Genomic DNA, 22327 nt, shown 5'->3' with positions numbered 1-22327 from the left:
TAAAATACAGTTAAATAGAACAGGGCTTCCCAAACTGGTTGTCGCGGGCGGAATTTTAGGAGGCGCAAAAAATACACTAATTTCACACAAAGTGCTATATCAATAGTAAAAACTCAAACTTTTGGTTCAAAACCAAATAATTAATTAGAACTAGCGCAAAACGTGAATATCAGGATTTTGAGAGAATACATATAGGATCCGAAAAGCGGTGCGCTTGCATAACAATTCCAACGGGGGTCGTGAAAAATTTCAATATATTGAATAGGGTCACGAGTTAAAAGTTTGGAAAGCCCTGATATAGAATATTATTATTTCTGATAAGTTGTCAATGAAACACCCATAGCTAACAATAAAACTTTTTTTTGTGGAATGAAGGTATGAAATTTTTGCCACGAAAGATGCAAATTTTAACAAAAACAATAGTTCAGTAGTCTCAATATTTTGTTCCTAAAAAACACTATATTTGAATTAGAAAATTCAATGTAAATTTGCCTATCCGAAAATAATAGTCCAAATACTTGGTTAAGTTTCAGATTTAAAATTTTATTTCAAGGTTTCGTTGCAAAAAATAAAACATTAAATCTTAAGCAATGAAAACTTTTTTTTGACATAGTGTATTTCGTTCATATTAAATTGTATGGTCACCACCACCCATAAATCCATAACAACCCACTCCAGAGTTTATAAAATGATTTAGTTTCCTTACTTCACGTTGGCTTCAGATTGTGATCTTGATGGTTTCGACTGTGTGTCATCATCACATATCTTTACGCTTTTCAGAGGTTTGTTTTTGGCGAGATTACCATCACGCTCCACCGCACGCACATTTTCAGATGATTGATTAGACGCTAAACTGGTATTGGACGATTTCTTTTGCATTTCTTCAGCCTGTAGATATAAAATGTATGCGCGGTCATGGACAAAGTTTGACCAATAGTATAAGGGCTGTTTGTTATTCACCATAGCTAGGATTGTGTTATCTATTTTCAATTTGCACGAATCTCTTTTCTAACCATATGTGAGCTTCACCCTGAAAAGGCAGAATTTGAAAAAGCTGATTTGAGAAAATGAAAACTGTGAACTGTGTATTAAAATACGTTGGCGAGTACTCCCGTAGTATGTGTTCCAGGTTAGCGTACCCCATATTGGTACACATACATCTGGAGCGCTCTTTGGTGAATAGTGACCAGCTCAAAAACACTTGTATTTCTTTGTGAAATTTTCAAAATTAATTTTTTTTTTAATTCCACCATTCGCCCTTTCGTTTTGAATTAACGAGACATCCCCAATCATGTAGATTTATTTCAATCAACTAACGGAATTTTTAGCATTTTAATAAGAAATAATTTGATTATAATTACCTGAAACCAAACAAAATAAATTGATCAAATGAAAAAGTTTCAAACCTTTTTTGCTGCAGCTCTTTTCAAATGTTGTAGTTCTTCTTCACTATGAGCTGGTTTCATTCCATCATTAAATGATGCGTTAACAGCTTCTAAACTACTTGATAAATGACTCGATTCGAGGTATTGTTTTCTAAAATACCAGAATTAAAAAAATGATAATTCCACCAATAATTGAATTATGAATTCAATTGTAAAGTTTTTCTCAAGTTGGAATTCACGATATGAGGTATACGTATAACATATCAATATTGATTCAAAATTTGTTTGGGTGTTTTTTTGTTTGAGCTTCCCCAAATCAAGGTTGTATAACACAATATACTAAATCAAATAACTTTTCCACCTCCATTTGAAAATTTTGATCAAAATTGTGCACTGTTATTGAAGATACAATGCATGATACAGAAGTCTGGTTACTGGTCTGGTTACAAGGTCTGGTTACTAAATAGTTTGTAGTGTTACTTATGTAACTCGACCTTAAAATTATTTTCAATTTCAAGTAATAAAAATGGATTTGTGCGAATGCGCAACCATGATTTCATAGCATTCATAAAAAAATTATACTCCCGAAGTATGTGAACCAAGATGGTGGACACCGGAAAGTAGTATTTGTACCAGGTTAGGGTTAGGCCCTAATTTCAGGTACAAATATCACGGGAGTCACTTGGCTATTCCCCGAACTCGTAATAGAACTAAAATAAGGAAAATTGGAATAAAATTATGGTCTAACCCTAACCTGGTACACATACTGCGTTCCGATATCCGCCATCTTGGTTCACATACTTCGGGAGTAACAAAATTTCACCCCCTGACTTTACTGTAAAAATGTCAAATTTTGCAAAAAAAAAACCAGTATTTAGAATTATTCAAATTTCTCCAATAATAAATTTTTTGAAATTCCCAGGTTGGAAAGCACTGAACTTAATATGAAATACCTTCTTTTGTCATCTGTCTTATGCTTTCTCTGATCCGGATTTACAGTTGGTTTCTTTATCGGAGAAGTAAATGGCGATTCCCCGGGACTGACATTCACATGTAAATTATCATTTGCATCGAGTGAGGCACTCGATGTGTGAATTTTATCACCATTATTGTCTTGCAACCACTTTTTTGTTCTGAGTGGAGCTTCTGATTTTGACCTATTTCTCAAGTTATTCTCTAACAAGTCTGTCGTTTGTGTTTCCGCTGATGTGTTTTTGCTTTCTTGTAACTGCTGCGCTTTGTTTTTTGGAAACCGAGCGCTCCTATTTAGTACAGGTTGCGTTGAAACGTGTCGCGATCCTGGTTTCCTCTTCTGCATGGAAGCAGCAGTTTTTTGAACTCTCTCAGTTTCTAACTTGACCGTTTTTTCCGGTGAACTACTCGGTGTACTAGAGTGGTTACTCGTTTCGCTTTGAGATATGAATGCTTCCTCGGAGTCACTTTCGCTGTAATAATCCTTTTCTTTATTGTTTTCTTTTTCATAAACTCTATCTCCATTTGACGTTGCTAAAAATATATTGAGAGTTGAACTTTAGAGGTATGATTTTTGAATAGAATATTTTACTCTCAGCATAGGAAAAAAATATAGTGAGAAACTGCATTTTGTCAGGTTAAAACACCCAGTAGGGGATGGGACTAGTTAGTTAATATAGTCTATCCCAGTGGTTCCCCCATGTTCGATCATTAGCTAGCGTTATGTGCAACTTGGGCTTTAGTGTAGTCTAAATAGGTGATAATGTGTTCATAAACATGAATTATGATAATACTGAATAACTGAACAATATTAGTAAAACAACGTAATATTTCTATATAGCCTCCCCGAAAACATTGAAATTTGTCCCCGATTGTGAACAATGATCTTACGTAAATATGATTAGCGCTATATGATGGTGAGAAGTGCATTTTCAATAATTTTCTGTGTAGAATTAAATGCAATAAAATTCTAACCTGGAGAGGAAGTAGGGGTTCCATACTCAATAGCAGCTAGTCCCATCTTATTCATCCATCGAGACATATCCATTTGTCTATCCGATGCGAAATAAAACGTTTTCCTGAGGGGATGTGATACTCTAAAAGCATATCTCTTTTTGCTCTCAACTGCTGGAGTCACTTGATAACCTGAATAAAAAGAATTGTACTATGTAACTGAAAAAAGTTAACGGAACAGATATTTGAAAATAATTTGAAAAATGCCTTCATTTCTTTAAAAATTATTATTTAGATATACAATATGCCTTTATCACTCTTCTCACAAAAATCACCGCAGTAAAACCAAAGTACCTTATGTCACATTTTTCACAAATGAATATTTTTTGATCTTCTGTCATTATGGACCAGAGGCCATCTTTTGGTCTTTAAAGATGTGCTGTTTCAGTTTTGACTTTAGGTAATACCTTACTTTTTAGGTTTGGGTGTTAGAACCAAACTATTACAAAAATGCGATTATCTCAAAACCTTAAAATGTAACATAAGCTAATTTGTTCCTAGTTCAGCGTTATATAGATGCTAATGTCTTCACCATATTATACCCTGATAAAGTTTTTCTGTAATGTGTATTAGAAAATGTTGACAGATAACAACATTAATCCTCAACATCCATATAATCAATATGGAGATGAGATAAGAAAAGTTGTAATTCAATTTTATCTGAAATAACCAAAGTCCTACCTGGTAAATAAATATAACTTTCTGCTTTATCATCTTCATCAGTATGATAGCAATACAATGCTCCATCTTTTAAAACGACCCATCTAATAACAAATTCATTGAAGTTAGTGATATAGCAATTGCACATTTGACTAATATTTTACTAATGTTGGCTACATACAAGGTACAATAGCACCTCTGACTTGTTAACATGAGGTTCGTTTTGAATTTTCCTCCCGAACAGAATTCATACGGTTTGCCAAATTATTACAACTCACTAGAATACCTGAAATAGCTGTTTCCAAAATCCCCTTTTTGGCAATATTGGTGCAATTTCAGAAAACTCATAACAATTAAGCCTACTTCAAAAAAGTTTTAAAAAAAAAATTTCCATTTGAGTTGAATTTTACATCCATGTTGTTTTACCATCTTACCTTTTACTCCACTTTGAGGTCAATGGTGAATTCGCGCTCGTTTTCTTCTTCCATAACCAACCGTCACATTCACCTTGTCCTAAATCTCGACAAGATACACGACGACTTCTCATATCTAGAATAAAAATTATTTGAGTAACCAAAAACAGAAAAAAATAGTTTTGGTGGGAATGGTTATTTACTTTTCAATGTACCTTTATAGAATATTTTATTTTCGAAATTCCAAATACCGGCATCTGCTTAAAAGTGATTTTATTTACTAAACTTCCATAAATCCCTGGAAAAAGCTTCTGAATCAAATATCACGCACTACAGCTATCCTACTTTGTCAAATGACTCCATATAGAAGATAATGTAGCTCTTGTATAAATTATTCATGTCTTTCTGATAATGAACGATAAAACAGAATAATTCATGGTGAAAATCCATTACTGAAATTCCGTAAACAAAATTTTAATATAGAAGAAGAACAGTCTCAGTCTGTCATTTTCTTACCTGGGTCTGATGTCTTCAATCTGTCAATCCCTAGAACTTTGTGTGCAATCTGTCAAAACAGATGGAGTATTTGATTGGAAGAAAAAAATATATCAATGAAAAAGAACACAGAAACAAGTCAAGAATAATAATTGATCACCAGTCCATTGAATCATATTTCAGATGATAAAAAAGTGACCAAATTCCAAATAACAGAAATTGGAATATGTTGAGGATACATAATGCCCAACCAATGTTAGACAAAACGAAGCAATTTGCAGACATTTTGAATTTATCCACAAAAAGCTTCAGCAGTGCATATGGTACATGTTTAGATAGAGCTTATTTGAAGAACTCTCACCAAATTGCTCAGATCTATTATATCAGAGTATCATGTTTTTGATTAAATACTACACCTGCTCTCTAATTTTGGGTTTACCATATCATGCCCAGATGATGTTTTATGTATAGAAATTCAAAATGTCTTCAATTTACATCATTTCGCTACCACCTGTTGTGCTTCAAATATTCTCAACATGAACATAGTGATCATGCATTAGAAATCGAGTTTCCGCCAATAAATTCAATCCGCCAATAAATTCACTTACTTTTTTCTTCCCACTAGACTTGGATGACGTAGTAGACGATGGACCCTAAAAATAATACAAAATGAAAATAACAATAACATATACGAGGAAAAATATTATAGACATTTATCACGCGGGATGATATATTTTACGAGTATCCTGTTAAACTAACAAAGTTCAGCAGACAAAGGATAAACTAGGGTTTGGCCTGATGTTTGCAGTCTGTCAGAAATAGTTTCAATAATCAAATATTTGAAATATTGCTGACCAAATTTTTTTTTTATTTAGTAATGCCATTAATGTCCTTGTTAATTTTCTAGCCATATAATACGTAAATGCCTATTTAACTCCCAGTATTTTGTATTAGGCTTGGTGTTTCGAACACAATCCAATTGCCAATAATAGTTGGAGTGTGTTAACAACATATCTGAACAAATGGGATACTGAATAATATTTATAATTTCAACCTCTTACTACAGTATTGGGTCATACTAGCCATAATCGAAAAATCACAAAATCAAATTCTAGCGGAAATACATTTGATAAAAAAAAAATTCTGTGTATTTAGTTTTGTGACTTTCACTGGTTTACACTTCAATGCTTCCAAATGCAAATTGTATGATGTGATTCACGTCTTTACTTTGGCAAGGTTCACAATAAGCAAACATTTCGAGATGTGGTGTCAAAAAATGAGATCTTACTGGTCTACCAGCGCAAACCCAAATTTCCTAGACTCTGTCACCACAGAAATATTTCTTGGAATCTGAGTGAGGTAGATCAGTTGTTTCCAAATCTTTTTTCCGCAACCCCAATTTTCATAAATTTGATAAATTAGATATATTCGTGACCCCACAACAACTAATGTAGAGCAATTTCAAAAATCAGTTTATTCTTTTTAATCATCTCAATGGGAATATGCGCCCATATTTTGTCTGTGTGTTCTTGGAACCTTGGTGTGGTGCGTATTGTACCTGTACGTTCAGCAAAAGGCTACGCTGAAAAATCTTCAAGAGACCCACAGTTTGGAAACCACTGAGGTAGACGACTTGAATTAAACAATGTATCAGATGAAAACTAATTCCCTAACTGAGATACTAACATTGCTGGACTACCTCATCAGCTGATGGCTATTATGCCCATTATGACGCATTTCAAATTTGGCAGAATTCCACTGAAAGTATTTGGCTGTCGAAAAACTAAACAAAATATCTCACCTTTCGTAACTTTACTTTAACTCCATCAATGACTTTGAATCCAAATCTGTAAATTAAAAATCAATCAAAGAATCAATATTTGTGACAGAGTATATCAATTGGGTTTAAATTATTCAGTTTAAGCATAGCTAATTAGACGAACGTTACAAAATTGATCCCCTATGTTTTAAACAGTTCATTGAAGCTTTATCGAATAGTTTCATCTAAAAATTTATATCATTGGATAGCACTAAAAGAGCTAGTCCCCTAGTACATCTGTTGTGGTCGCGTATAATGGATATTCAACCCAAATACAGTGTGACCCAATAAACAGAACCCTTAAATTTCACAATTAATTCTAGAAAAATGTGGATAAATTATTTTAACATTCAAAATTTTGTTTGTGTATGTTTGTATCTAAAAGTTTTAATAATCTAGGACGGTTTGCACAAAAGTTATCTTGACTAATGACTGAATATTGAAAAAAAAAATAATCTATCTTTAATATCTACCGGTATAGCTACTAATCGTACAAGAAAACCTTACCATTGTATGTATGAATAAAGTATTTGAAAATCCCAACAAAAATAGAAAATATCTCCAGGCAGTGTATTATCCAGATTATCCCTCAATAAAATATCATATATGTATATACTATATTGGTACTTTAGCATTTAGGCAGAAACTTCGTATAGATATAAAGAAAATAGTAGTAAATTATTGTTAATTTCTAAGTAATCATGACTAGTGAAGTCAAAGATTCACCATTTAAGATAAAAAGTGTTGTATATTTGAAAATTATAATACGTCTTTTAAAACGATTTTATTTTTATTTTAGGAAGAATAAATAAGGCTGTTATTCACATTTTGAAGAAAAACTCCTAGTCAAGCAAATCTAATCAGACCTTCTTGGAAAACATACACAAATTGGAAAACCAATGACCAAACCAATCATTTATAAGAACACTTTCAAAATTAGCGTATGCGAAGATAATTAGCAATTTATGCTCACTATATTATCAGGTGTTTTGAGATGATTAGAAAACACCCCCGTTCTGAAAATGCTTTCATGACAAGTTTGACCATTTCCAGGTGAACTACTTGTAATACTTTCAGTTTATGATATAAATATAGAATTCTGATGAGGTAAGCAAAAAAAACAAGTTTTGCAAAGGCTCCTCCTTAGATAAGTTAGTTCTAAGCTAAATCGACACATTCTAAATTGAATATAATAGCCTCATCTCAAGCTTGTTCCATACCTTCACTCTGAATAAGGCACTGTACAATAAGCCACTAACTATGAAAGCAGCTTTTAATAAGGACCAGAGTTTTTTAAGTGCGACATTGCCTATTCAATTTAGTAGGCCACACCTTGGGTGAAGAGGTGGACGTGATTTATACACCATATTTTGGACCTGTGACATAAACATTGTTTGATCTAACGAAAAACAAACCACGAGCCTCCAGTCCAGACTATCGAAATATATCTTCAATTGGTGATTACATACTCAAAACGTAAATAAATCCGTAGAATATCTTAACAGTATCATTCAGTGTTATACAAAAAGGCCTTTTCCTGATGTTAATGATTAATCTACTAATGTTATTCTTCTATTTTCTTAAAATAGGGGTTGTATAAGTTCATTTTGACCTCCATTTTATATTTTGAGCTCCACCTACTTCTTCTCGTGTGATCTTTCACACTTTTGAATATTTATCAGGACCTCAAAAAACAGTGGAAATGATTTATATTGTTCTCTGTAAGTTAAATAGTAAATGCTACTCTTCAAGATTAACACATTCCATTTTCATTAAATTTTAACACCTATTCTATCATATCCTGAAATAGGACAAGATAAAAAACTCTTCTCTATTTTATAAAATAATCAGTAATTTTGTTCTTCATTATTGATGCTCCTTTTTATTGTACATTTCTCTATTCAAATCAACTTTTCCCCATACATAAAGTTCCTTTATGACATCTGGTACTTTTCTATCAGATATATCGGACATTCTTACAGAATTAAACAGTTTATAACGCTTTTCCCCTATTAGGTAGTTCCAATGGTGTTATTCGACTACTTACGCTTGTCAAACTAGTATTGACAACGACTATAATATACGATAGAAAAGCATTGATATGCGAAAAGAATGGGCCTGCCAACAGGGCGCGACAAGGCGACATAATCTTTTATGGGCGACGAGACCTGTTATGAGATACCTGACTAAACACAAACAGCAGGGGCTAAAATGAACTATACATTTCAGTTTCGTTTCGTAAATTTCATTTGAGTACCGCTACCGGTATAAATTTGTCAAAATTTGTAGCCCAATTACACAAATTACTACACTCGATTGCGGTTTACAAAATGCATTTTACTCTATAAGGTTATATGAAAGCAACGCGCTGTAACTCCTTTTGTTATTCGATGACCTCCGGCGATATGACGACACTTCTTTACAAAGCAAATACGCGATCGACCGTTTTAAAACATTTTCGTGAACAATTCACGCTGGGAGCGAATACCTATTTATTATGTACACCTGCCGTAAGTTATAGCAGACGGCCGTGTATGGAGCCGAAAAAACAGCGCGTTATCAAAGACTGGCGCTAACGGTACAAAAATTGCCGCACAGTCTAGCGCTCTTTGATTTGAACGCTAGTACTGTATATTGTTAATAATCTATCCTGAGTGCCCTCAACAACGAATTTAAAATAACGCGCGAACGAAAATAACAATTCACCAGGGAATATCTGAACACGAATCAGAGTGAAGAGCAACGGTAACTATTCCCGGTTTGTAATGCTGCTAATCGAGATATTTTTCGTTGCCGAGAATTCGCCATAGATGTACAAATTCATATATTTTAATGGCGGCGTGGTGATACTGTAGCGCGAGGTACACCGGTGAATTTAACATCCCTAATGGATATTACTACTTTTACTCATTGAATTTAATGACAAACTCTTAATTTGCGCATATCCTGACATTTATGGCGTGCAACTATGCTAGCGACATATGACAGTAGAAATCGCGCTATAATAGCACCGTCGTCCTATCTAACCTCAACTCAAAATTACCTAATAAAATTTTGAATCGCAACATAATCACCTGAATAGCAAGCGTTTACATTTATACCCTACTAGAACGCTAACTCACATTGCTCATAAGAAATTACCAGAATGACTCGAAAATCTTACAATTGAGAAACGGATCACATCTCTTGTATATTTTCCTGACTCAAACTTAGACCAGACCATCATTTGAAGGTAATCGCAGCCTGTAGTAACAAACACTAAAAGGCAGTGCCGTCCCATCAATTTAATAACAAAAATTATTTAAAAAAAAATCCGCATTTCCGTTTAAACGGATTCTTTAGTCACGGCAGTGCTCATGAATAACATAACTTCTTCATAAAACCCCAGACAGATAACCCTAAAAATGCATTTAGAATCAGTGAAACTAATTCTAAAAAATGAGGTAGAGTTGATTTTTAATTTAAAACTGTAACACAGCTGGCTAACATTATACTGACGCGATACTTTCACCCATCAATACTGGAGGTAAACATGCAAGAGATGACTATACATCACGATACCATATAGTTGGTAGAAATTAAAAAGAAATCTTTCAGTTAATATAATACACCTGACACCACTATCATAGCTCTAACTTGTGAATCTGAACTAGCACACGGCGACATAAAATCGGCCAATGTTTTATCTATCCCACAAACTAAATTTTCATCGATTGTGTAAAGCCTAGACCTCAAACTGAACCAGACCCAACTAATGACTTCCAAACAAAATAACTTACTATGATGAAGCGCCGGAATACAATGTAGGTCAAGTGAGATTTATTCTGAAGCTTTCCTATTGACGCAACCAGGAGTAAACTAAATTACAAGTCGTTACATATACTTCAGTTATGTTTGCAGTTTAGCAAAGAGAATGACATATCACACGACACCAAATTCTCAAGCTTTATAATTTTTTTTATTCTGCACCGCCTTCTCGACTGTACTAAACCATAGTCATAAACTGACATAAACGCATGTGAATGCCAAGCATGAACCGTATATAATAATTCTGTTTAAGCTCGTTTATGCGTGTAATAAGTACGGGATATCATTGCACCTAATTCTAGATATCAAAAATTTAATTGCATTCCATCTATGATACCCGCAGAGGGATTGCGGATTGCGTTGAACCAAGGCGATAGTCACTAACAATAGAAATTCATATCAGGCACGGGCAATTGTTAGCGCTGATATCGGATCGTTATTAGAACGACGAGGTGTAGAACTAACAGTTACAAAAACGGGAACATGAAAGTATAACAGTGGCGAAAGCTGAAGTGGAAAAGGTCAAAATTGACGCCTACTAAATAAAACTCATCTGCGTGCGATGTCACACGATGTTATGTATTCTGAACCCTCATCTTATTGACTCAAATATGGTCTTCATTGTTTACTACGCAATGCGCTGAATGGCGATATGAAATTACATTCACTATCGATATTAAAACGTAAATTACTAGTTGCGCTCGAATTCCTAAAGTTAGAATTGCGTGCGCACTCGTCGAAAGACTTCTCATAAACCAAACGGCGAATAAAAGAATTTACCTGTAATTACAAAGCCTCTCACCAACGCAGACAGAAGCAAACAGCGCACACCCAGCACAAAATAAACAGTTTACTTATATCTGGCGAACCTGTCTCTCTCTATCTGTCATAATTTGCGGCTTCGCAAGCTACGACGACCTTGAATATAATTCATTTTATCCCTATAAAAACGGGCTATTTTTGTGCGGAACAACACTATATAAACTTGCTTTGAATTTGAGCATAGCTGCTTTCTGATCGTTTTTAACTTCAACAGCTCCAAGTGCATCAATCGGCATTTATTTGGCGCGTAATGCCTAAATCTATATAGTTTCAAAAGTCTTCGTGATCACCGGTAACATTGCTCACAGATGAGTCACATCATCTTTCGAGTGACTGCACATTTATGACCTTGCTGTGAAGAAAAACTCAAAGGGAGTCCATTAGCTTTAACTAGCTAAACTTAATTCAACTATGCATTTTCAATGCACCTGTTGTCGTCAAAATATTAGTCAATTACCCTTTCTCACAATTGCGCTCTTCTTACAGTATAGAAAACACTTTACAGTCACTTCTAAGCTGTCTATCTTGATCAATAAAACAGTCCACCACCCACCCACCCACTTACACAGCAATACAACGAACGGATGGAAAATTGCGCATCATCGTGGGCCAATGAAATTATAAAACAAACAATTGCTAGCATATGAATGGTCGATTAGTTAATATTTAAACGTATGTGAAATGGTTGGCCAGCCTGTCCCACGAGGTTAGCGAAGCGTACTTGAATAAGCAAGGATATCTTTATGTGGCCAAGCTTAATCAATGATTAAATGTTTCTAGAATGTTGTCAATAATAACACTGCTGGCTATTTATGATTATATGAATTAAGAAAAGTGGTTGTCAAATAATGTAAATAGTTCACTGTATGTTTAAGTATAGTGGAAAATTTTGAGTGTTCTAGAAATGCATAATAATTTCATTTGTAACTACAATGGTTTGATTCTGTCAGTTAGTTTTGATATCATTCAACGTGCCAAAGCGAACTTTATCGCCAATGGGATATGACCATTGTAACATTGATTAATAATCGGCACCAAACCTATAGCTTAGCTAAATTATTGTTGTTGTTTGGGGTTTTGGGAAAAATATTTCACTTTCTCCTTCAAATAATGGGCTAATCTATTTCAAATTTTCAGCGTTAAAAATGGAAGAAATCTCCAGTGTACAATTGCTTTTTTATTTATTTTCAAATTTTCTTATAGTCCCATAGTACCTGATATTTCACCCTAAATTTTGCTAGTTTGGATACTTCCCAAAGTACATCATATTGATTTACATTTGGCACAATTTTTCTAATATGTGGCTGGACTTTTGCTGACATTCGGCGGTGACCATATTTAGCCCTGATGTCCATATATCTGGGAATTGCTCTCTTGTTCACTAAGTATATTGCCTCACCAGCCGTAAATAAAAATGGCAGGCTGGGTGAACCTTAGGATGATTGTGATCTCAAAATTGACTATAATTTCCAGTAAATTAAAACTTATCAGAGTCAGCATTGTTCGCAATCTAACTTCATTTTTCCTTCGTGGTACATACTTGAATCCGATTTTGGGGTATTGAATGGTTTTTCAATAAATTTTATTGATAATTGAGAAAACAGTGGCGTAAGTATAAAAACAATTTCCCCAGTAACCCAGCACACAATATTAGCGATTATAATTTCAATTCATTATGAACAGCATAGAATTTCCCATTTAATAGGGAGAGAGGAATGTTAGCAAGAGGTATATAAATGATACTGCAAATAATGGCGCCCAACCTGGTCTGTGTTGATAAAGGGAATATACAACTTGTACAACATTACATATGATTATGAATGAATGAGTTAAATCCATGACACCCTCCTCTGGCCTATGCCTCTCGCTTTCGTCCATCGCAAAAATGGTGATTTCACTTGAAATTTATTTTTTTAGAGTTGTGCTGCTTTAATATATTAAGTTGATGTTTGATGTAATAAAATTCCAAGGTGATAGATTCCCACATCTTGTCCAATATACGAATACGATACTATGTCAGTAACTTAGTTTAAAATGGAAACAAAGTAAATGAAAGGACAAAACTTACTCGTCTGTATCTTTAGAGAAACTTCCGGAATGACTAGGTTCTCTTGCTTTCCTTTCATCGTTTTTCGATTGTTGAGTATTTTTCAAGTTTTCCAATGCATAACCAACTGAAAAAAGAAACGAAACTGAAAAAAGGAAATATAGTCTAAGCCCGACCACAATCTTGTATTACATGGATAAAGATTTTGCTCTTTTGTTAAAAAAATGGGAAACAACAAATATTCTGTTACATAAAAAATTTTATTAACCCCACATAGCAAAAGATATGTCCTAATTGATTAAAATTCTGAAATTCTTGTTTGCTTCCATTTGATTTTAAAATTTCAACTTCAGTACACGATCTAAGAAAATATTGTTCAAGCAAATGGCCACAGTACCCAACTCGGGAGACTCATTCTACTGTTGTTTTGATTAGTTATCAACACCACGAAAAGTACATACCATCGATTGCAGCAACATAGGAACCACGCGAACTTGGAGAAGCCCGAGCTAGTTGTGAAACAGCTGAAGGTTTTGGTATCACAACTTCAGACAATTTCACGGGTTTTATTTTTTTAGTAACTTCCTCACTTTTTCTTCTAGGGGGTGGAGCTTCTTTCTTTTTCGATTTAGGAGACTCGGAAAAATCGAACGACTTCGATCTGTCTTTTTTACTTCCTCCAGGTTGCAAAGCATTATCCTTTGGTGAATCGAAGGTTATTGCTGGCGGTTTAACTTTGTCAGTCGGGGTTGTGAGTTTGGTACGAGGCTTAGCAACAGGTGGCATCATTGGTGTTTTGGCAGTCGGTGTTGCTCCGACAGATTTCGATTGCGTTTTCGACAGAACGAAAGTGTCATTTTCGAGGGGAATAGGAGAAGAAGTAACGGGCGGAGGTGAGAAAGGGTCTCCTGATGAACTCAAACCTGATCTTTTTCTTATTAAGTATTTACTTAATTCGTCAGCAATGTCTCGTTTCTCTGGCGATGTCGTTTCACTCGAAGCGTCAGTTTTAGATCGATTTCTCCTTATTGGTGACTCGGAGCGATCTGATAAAGCACCACTCTGTGGTTTGATTTGTAAAAGTCCAACGTATTGATTCTGAGATTCCGTTGCACTCTTTGGTCGGCCAGATGATTTTGGACCGAGTGGCAACCTTGAGAAATTAGTAACGAAACATGTATTCAAATAAAATTTCTCAATTCAAAATTTCAGAGATAATCAATTGTATTTCGGTAAAGTACACGATAATAATGAGACATACCATAATCTTTATATCACATGGAACATAAAAATTGGGTAAAATGAATGCCATTCAAGTTTGATCGGAAAGAAATATTCCAAATTGTGGACATTTTTAACCTAATGTAACGCATCATGACCACATGACCCATGTTTGCTCATTTTGGAAAACCCTGCCTAACCATGTCACCGTGTAAGCCACATTAGCATAACACACTATTCAGAAATCCAATATATAGCATTTGAAAAGGCAAATATAATACCAGTGTTGGCTGCAGAAACATACTACCCATATGCTGTGGTCATTTAAGGACAAACGAAAGGAAGATGTTCGCTAATTAAATCCACTTATTTCAAATCTGATCAAGATATTCTCACTTGTCCAAGTCCTTTGGTTTATTTTCTTTGAATGGCATGTTATCTGGACTAGGTGAAGTAGTTGCGGTAGTAGATCTGGGTGTTGCAGATGCAGGTCGTTGCTGTTGCTCAGGTGAAAAAAGATTCTTAGATGTGGAACGTACAGGAGGCTTAGGTGGGATCTTACTTTGATTCCTGCAGAAAAGAAAAATAATTTAACAAATTCTGTCCCCCGATTCAAACAGGATTATTGACCTAGTGCAGGAATGGGCACGGCCCACCTTCGATTCAACAATGGTTGCCATCGTTAAATTCGACACATCACAGTGAATAATGGATTTATGTTATTTGATGTTTTTAACTTTGTCATCTTATATATTTCTGTTAAAATCGTTAATTTGGTATATTTTGCATATTGAATTTTAACTGATGGTTTTAACTAAACTGAAAGCGAATGTGCAAAAAAAATTCTCTGAATTCAGTGCTTGCAAAAAAGATTTGCCTACCGTCGACATAGGGGTTAGAAAGTAAGACTTGACATCCACAACTGTTCATTCACTAGTTTCAAAAATAGCAGCTGCTTATGTATCCACAGCAGACTAGACTCGTGTTAAGAGCACAAAAGTGTGAAAAAACAAATTTGAACACGGTGATTCAAGGGAATTTGAAACTGACGGTATTTTGAAATACGATAATCATACTTGTAATTGTGACACCAACACGCCAAACAAGAGATTACTACAAGCCAATATTACATACGTTTTTATTGAATTTGGATTTGCCAAAAGCGTCCAAGAAACAAAGATACTTTTTTTCGCATCTGCGTAAGTTTTTTAATTGAGCAATAAAATCTATAACCTTATCACAGTTCCTATATATATCTCGTATGTTACATCTCGGTTGTTTTTAGTTTTCTATCAAATTAAAAAACAATTGCTTACTTTTTCACTGGTGAATTTCCAACTTCTCCGTTGTTGCTGTTATTACTATTCAAAGACCAACTGTGTCTTTGACTGGGAGATCTTCTATCTCTGTTATCATTCGGTGTTCTATATTGTACCGTATTTTGCGGACTTCTGTAAAAAATTTATGAAGGAAAAATTTTTTTAAAATAATACAGGTATTCTTAAATATATATCCACACATATATGAAATAGACTTCCAGCCACTTCTTACATCATTAAATAGGTAAATTAAAAATCAGTTGGTTCGTGAGTTGCCATAAAAAACCAACAACAACAACAATGCCAAAACCCCAACAAGAATAATTCGAAAAAAAATACATACGTCTTTGGTAAACAGTAATATTTATTATATATTCGATAACAATATTTGTAACATTTCGTAAAAGGGACTGGATATGTGGATAAATAGGTGCATACTGCAGTTTCATTTCAGAAAACAAAAATCATTTTTAAAAACGGACAAATGCATACTGATCAACTGACAAAAAGCAAATAAGTTTGAATGGCACTGAAATTCCACTGAAAAATATTCCTAACTGAACTTTTTCAACTGCCTTAAAATCAATACTAGATCTCGATACCTATAACTAAAAGTACTTTTCTCGCAAATTTTTTTCAAAATAATTTTTTTAGTCTTCTAGTCTTGTTACCACCCTGCTACAGTCATCAACGAATCTAACTGCATTTCTATATTACTCGTGATATAAATTGTGTTAAACTGACATTATCACAGAGAGGAAACGATATTATTTCACTAAGACAACCTAAATAAGCTGCCGAGAACGTTTCGGACAATCAACACTTATAATGAATCACTATCAAAATGATCACAAAAATATTCGAGTACTAAGTATCAAGCATGATTGAAGCCTAAAATACTAGAAAAAAATAATACATTTTTGTCTATACACAACACTGTAAAAAAGTTGCATCAAATTCCCCTGCATTTAAATGTAAAATAACTACATGTAATACTTCTTAACACTTATGCCAATACCAAGTTTGGACAAATCATAGTAGTGGGTTGTAACATACCCATATCAGTATACCATGCTTGGTAAATGGTACAGTTTAATCCAACAAACAACAGCTAAATGCTATATGAAATTTTGCTTCTTTTTATTTACAATGTAGGCAATAGGGCATTTCCTATAACATATGTGTGGGCAAATTTAGAGTGTAATTTCGAGCAGGTTCAATTAGGGACATAGATGAAGTTTGGGGCATGCATGTACAAAGCAGATAAAAAATTAGATTAAATACAGAATTGGTGATATCCTATTCAACACAGTTAATACGCAATCTAATTAACAGTTAAAAATATTAGAATTTTGATTTTTAAATTTTTAATTTAAACCAAAGATTATTGATAAATGTGATCGTTGTGTTATTATGTTGTTCTTTATATAGTTCCGTCATACCTAGCAGTGGCCTCCTATTCAGGGCCTTGTTCGAAGCAAAAGACATATGAACACATCATATAAAAAAAAATGAATTCACTGGTTGAAAGTTCTATCCTCTATACTTACTCGGATGTATAATTGAGTGGTGCCAGCTTTTTAACACCGTTGTCATTAACATGATGAGACATTGGTGAAATTTTGGATGAATCTGCGGAAATTGAGCTCTCGTCTGGTATTGCTGTTAGTAGTTTACCCTTATTCGCTCTGTATTGTTGTAATTTTGTTGGACTGTAGTAATTTGGAGGCATTGACATTGGTCGGTTCCTACGTGGTGGTTTCTGTGGCCTGTGAATAGTTGAAAAAATATTTGAAGATGACACAGCTTAAAAGTGTATGGAGGCTAGAGATGGAAATTTTCATGCTCCTTTGACGATAACAAGACTCTTTGAATAAAAGATCACTGGGGGCAAATTTATGGCAGATCAATTTTTATTGGAGGGTGAATGTACTATATTAAGGAGTGCACAGTCCTTTACACTATTATACATGTGAGAGTCCTTCCATAATTATCTGACAGATTTTGAAAATCGTATAATTTCGAGACAATTAAGAAACATACTAAATCTCCCTCTATTTTTCTATCATTTCAGAAACAAATTTGCCAAATTCGACTACCGGTAATCACTAAATATAGTGATTTTTACGCAAAAATACTCTCAATACTACAAATTGATCAATTTACCTTCTTTTGACAACCTCCTTCTCTGGTGAATTGGTAGATTTGAAGAAGACACTGTCATCAGATGCTGTCGTTTCATCCAATTTTTCTAAAACTTGTTTTGCTGAAGCCTTTTCTCTCTTAGCTCTTTTTGTATTGACTTGAGAAAGCAAAGACTCGTACCTGGGATAGAATACCCAAACATAAGTTTTATTCACGACAAGTTAGCTAGCACTTTACATAGAAACATTTGGACCAATGTTAGACCATTTGAATTTTAATCTTGTTTAGAGCAAAGTTTTATTCAGATTGCGAAGGCAGAAAATATTTACATCATCGAAAGATTATCTTTCAATCACATAAGATCAATTGGGCGCTTGGAGCTATATATAGATTTACTGATAAGAAAAGAGATAACAGGGCATGAATCCATTCAAGTGTTACTGAAAGGTCATTTAAGTTACAGTGAATTGCTTGTTTTTCTAAAAATAGCTCTTGGCAAAATGATCGTTGACAATCGGGAATGGATAAAAACTAGGTAACCAAATGATTGAAAACCTTTAAAGAGACTTAAATCCTTAGAATTCGAAGTAGAGCATTCTGCTCTGCCTAGAAAATGATTGAGTAATGTCCCACGGAACGAATTCGCTCAAGAGTAAAAAGAAATCTTTGAATACGAAGTATGAAATAAGTTGAAATTTTTACCATTTATCATCCATTTGCTCACTACCGATAACGGTAAATCTACGTCGTTGCTCAATGTCAAGTATAGAGTTTGGAGATTCTGAAGAATGCTGGTTTGGTAGAATATCGTCATTGCTAATGTATGAAGTATCAAGCGATTCAATAGTGAGTGGAGTGTTGTTTTCTGGCCTAAAGAATGAATTGTAATTGATTTTCAATAGAAATATCTGAAAACAGAATTTACAGTAATAGTCAAGAGAGCAATATCCAAAAACATGGAACATAATTATGTGACCGACACAGAATACTGTTATCTCATTATTCAAATCAAAATTATGTTACAATATTTTTCGAAAGGATTGCGACAATTTCGAACATAAAAATAAATAAGGTGCCTTTTATGGACTTCTTCTTTAATGACAGAAAATTCAAAAACATTTGTTTATTAGTTGCTGAAAAAAGTTTTTTTTTTCACAGCAAAAATTTTTCACAATGCTCCATATAAGAATTATGTACACAGTACGATTTACGTGTACATTTACATTAAATGTACACAGTTTAAAAAGCTATGAAACTTTAAATCAATGGGTTAAACAATTGCAGATGCAGATAAGGCGATATTTTCCTAACAACAAAATTTTTTCATAACGATCCATATGTACACTTCATTCTACCAGTTACAATAAAATTAAAGTTCCATACCTAGGAGTATAAGGTGCTGGAGGAGGTGGAGGTATAACAAGCATATCTAATGGTGAGGAAGGAGGTTCTATGATCATTGGCTCATTGTTTAGTGGAATAGGTGTGCTGGAATAGAAAACAAGTTGTCAACAATAAATGAAAATATTAAAAAAAATTTGTCTGTGAGAGAATTATGTGTTAAGAGTTAGGTGCTAAAGATCCACTAATAAATAGTGCCAGCTAGGAGATTTTTGAAGTTCGTGGGAGGCAAAGTTGGGAAGACTAAAATATGGGACTCAACTCAAGTTGAACTCGAATGCTGACAGAAATGTTGCGAAATACATCCTTAAATCCTAGTTTGACTTTAAGAATAACGTTGGTTTAACACAAGATGAAGTCTTGGTGTCATTTCACTCATATTTCACTATTGTTCACCAAATCTATTATGACTCGACTAGGGACTTGAATTTTGAAAATTTGATAGGACTCTGACTCAACTAATATGGCCCGTGGCCCGAACTTGGCTCAGCATTTAAGAGTTCAAAGACCACGCTGTCAGGCAAAGTGCAAGACATCAGAGTTTGCGTACCAGTTATTTTCGGTTATTGAAAACCAGACCCGAAATCAAAATCTTAAAATTCGAATAAAGTTAGAGATCTAAGGTTTAAGCACTTGAGTTTTATTAGTGACATGCCACTGCTATGCCATATTGAAAAGAAACCTGTTAATAGCAAGAAAATATCATCTGGTGAACGATTTGATATTCCTGGACTTGATATTTAAAACTCTACTTAAATACCCACCTACTAAGCGAGTCCTTCCTATCTAGCACATCGCTGTATGAAACTGATCTCCCTTGTGCCTTTCTTTTTAACTGCTTGAAGTTCATTTCTTTTAAAATTTCCTGAGCCCTTGCGTTTTTTCCTTGAAGTTTCAGTAAATCATCAACACTGCCATGACCTTTTTTTCGTTTATGTTCTGAACGCTTATCTTTCGATTTAGTTTTGCGTCCAGCAACATCTGCACTCTCTGGTCTTTCTCGCCCTAAAACCCGCTCAAGGTTTTTCCGAAGGTCAATATGTCGTGTCAGGTTGCCAGTAGAAATAGACAGCACACCTTCGTTGGATGACGCAGATTGCATACTTCCTTCATTTGATTCAAAAGAGTTAACTGAGTTCCGTTTTGATCTAAATTAATTGGAGGAAAAACAAATATTATTACCATGAATAATCAAGATAAGTTACTATTGCGAATACATTCCAAGAAATTATTTTCGAGCCTGTCTATTCAAATATATTTTTTAAAAAAATTTTCTCAACAAGAAGTTATGCTCACTCACTCACAAGTGACACATACACACACTCACTCACAAGTCACAAACCAACAGACTCACTTTTTATTTCCTGTACTGGCCAAAATATTACTAGATGATTTCGCTTTCTGTTTTTTCAGCTTTTTCTTCTTCTTTCCCTCCTGTTTCTTTGGTGATTTCAGGTTTTCAGTGATGCTGAGATTGAAAGCTGAATCCATTGAACTGTTTATTGTATCTTCAACACTGTTTTTTCTTGAGTCCGCAACTTTACGAATGGGTGACACGGGTGGCGCGACAGTGAGGCTTCTGTGAATACATATGAGCAATGATCAAATATATGACAAGGTCTAACCACAGTGCATCAGTAATGACCTATGCGACCTTCCTAGGAAAATGTTTGCCAATTGTTTGAATGCTTATTAAGCAAAAATAGAAAAATCTGGGGTGAAATACCCAAAACCTCAGAATTAAGAACTGGAGCTGGAGCCTTCTGGCAATTTCTTACATTTGTAGTATTGATAAACCAGTTTTATTCTATGAAGTTTCATCTTACCAAAGTGAGATTTCTCACTTCTCACTCAATCAAGCAATTTAAAAATGTGAATATTACCATCTGCACATGTAAATGCACATGTTGTGGATCAACAATTTAGATTTGTAGTTAAACTATACCATTATTTAGTATACATTCCCAATTAACAACTTCAAAAGCAAACCTGTCGATGTTGTGTTGTCTACGTTGAGTTGGAGTTACTGCAGAATTTGTTGCTGCAAAATGTGGACGTTTCTTCAAAGTTATACTGATGTCGTTTGGTGATTCTTTCAAGGCAGCTACTAACTTTGATAATTGCCATCCAACCTGCATTTGAAAATTTCAAAAAAAAACAGTTTTAATGCTTTTAATCATATTTACTCAAAAATATCTTCGTAAAGCTAGGTTTATGATTCTCAGAATAGGTTAATCACCATGGTCCGCGTACCACCTAATAATCCCCGTGTGGGTTCGCTGGTTCAAATACTAAAGGGGATACTACTTATAATGTGCGAGAGCAGTGCCGGAGACCTTATTGACGCAGGGTGGGTCAAGTCAGAGTTTCTCAAACTTTTTGGGCAGCGGACCCCAGCGGATCTATTAACGACAAAGGATAATGGGACCCCCATGGTACTGCGGACCCCAGTTTAGGAAATCCTGGGTCAAGCAACCTCTGGGTAAGTATAGTTTCCTCCATCATCTGGATCAAAACGTTAACCATTCCCATGCTATACCTGGACTGCTAGGGACCCAGGAGTCAGGAATGCCCGGACCCCCCAGGGGTTCACGAGACGATTTCCAGGGGTACTTGGAAGGCAGTCGAGTTTTTGTGTGTTGTTGTTTTTAATATCCTTTATTGCTAACAGAGGAAAAAGCATGTCAATTGAAACGTAGATTTTGACGGATCTTGCGTTATTGTGATTGTGACGCAACAATGTGGAATTCACGACTAGCAGGCAAACTGAAATCTCTAAGACAGCGTGCAACGAGCATTGGAGAAAG

General features: G+C 34.6%; 1 protein-coding gene across 1 annotated transcript in view; it reads right to left on the bottom strand.

Annotated features, from left to right (window-relative positions):
• LOC120338655 (uncharacterized) overlaps positions 1 to 22327 on the bottom strand; it is a 33631-nt gene that overhangs the window by 2503 nt on the left and 8801 nt on the right. The window contains exons 8-27 of the mRNA XM_039406569.2: positions 21510 to 21652; positions 20875 to 21099; positions 20285 to 20668; positions 19503 to 19607; positions 18822 to 18989; positions 18141 to 18299; positions 17525 to 17743; positions 15972 to 16106; positions 15052 to 15225; positions 13896 to 14587; positions 13456 to 13561; positions 6741 to 6786; positions 5548 to 5592; positions 4961 to 5009; positions 4466 to 4580; positions 4053 to 4135; positions 3333 to 3503; positions 2339 to 2891; positions 1407 to 1536; positions 707 to 888 (exon numbers count right to left, since the gene is read on the bottom strand). Coding sequence (XP_039262503.2) covers positions 707 to 888; positions 1407 to 1536; positions 2339 to 2891; positions 3333 to 3503; positions 4053 to 4135; positions 4466 to 4580; positions 4961 to 5009; positions 5548 to 5592; positions 6741 to 6786; positions 13456 to 13561; positions 13896 to 14587; positions 15052 to 15225; positions 15972 to 16106; positions 17525 to 17743; positions 18141 to 18299; positions 18822 to 18989; positions 19503 to 19607; positions 20285 to 20668; positions 20875 to 21099; positions 21510 to 21652 — 3884 coding nt within the window. The remainder of the gene's footprint in view (positions 1 to 706; positions 889 to 1406; positions 1537 to 2338; positions 2892 to 3332; positions 3504 to 4052; positions 4136 to 4465; positions 4581 to 4960; positions 5010 to 5547; positions 5593 to 6740; positions 6787 to 13455; positions 13562 to 13895; positions 14588 to 15051; positions 15226 to 15971; positions 16107 to 17524; positions 17744 to 18140; positions 18300 to 18821; positions 18990 to 19502; positions 19608 to 20284; positions 20669 to 20874; positions 21100 to 21509; positions 21653 to 22327) is intronic.

The sequence above is a fragment of the Styela clava genome, chromosome 1 (genome assembly GCF_964204865.1).
Source record: "Styela clava chromosome 1, kaStyClav1.hap1.2, whole genome shotgun sequence".
Lineage (NCBI taxonomy): Eukaryota > Metazoa > Chordata > Ascidiacea > Stolidobranchia > Styelidae > Styela > Styela clava.
The sequence above is the reverse complement of the archived record's forward strand: the minus strand, read 5'-3'. Positions and strand labels throughout refer to the sequence as shown.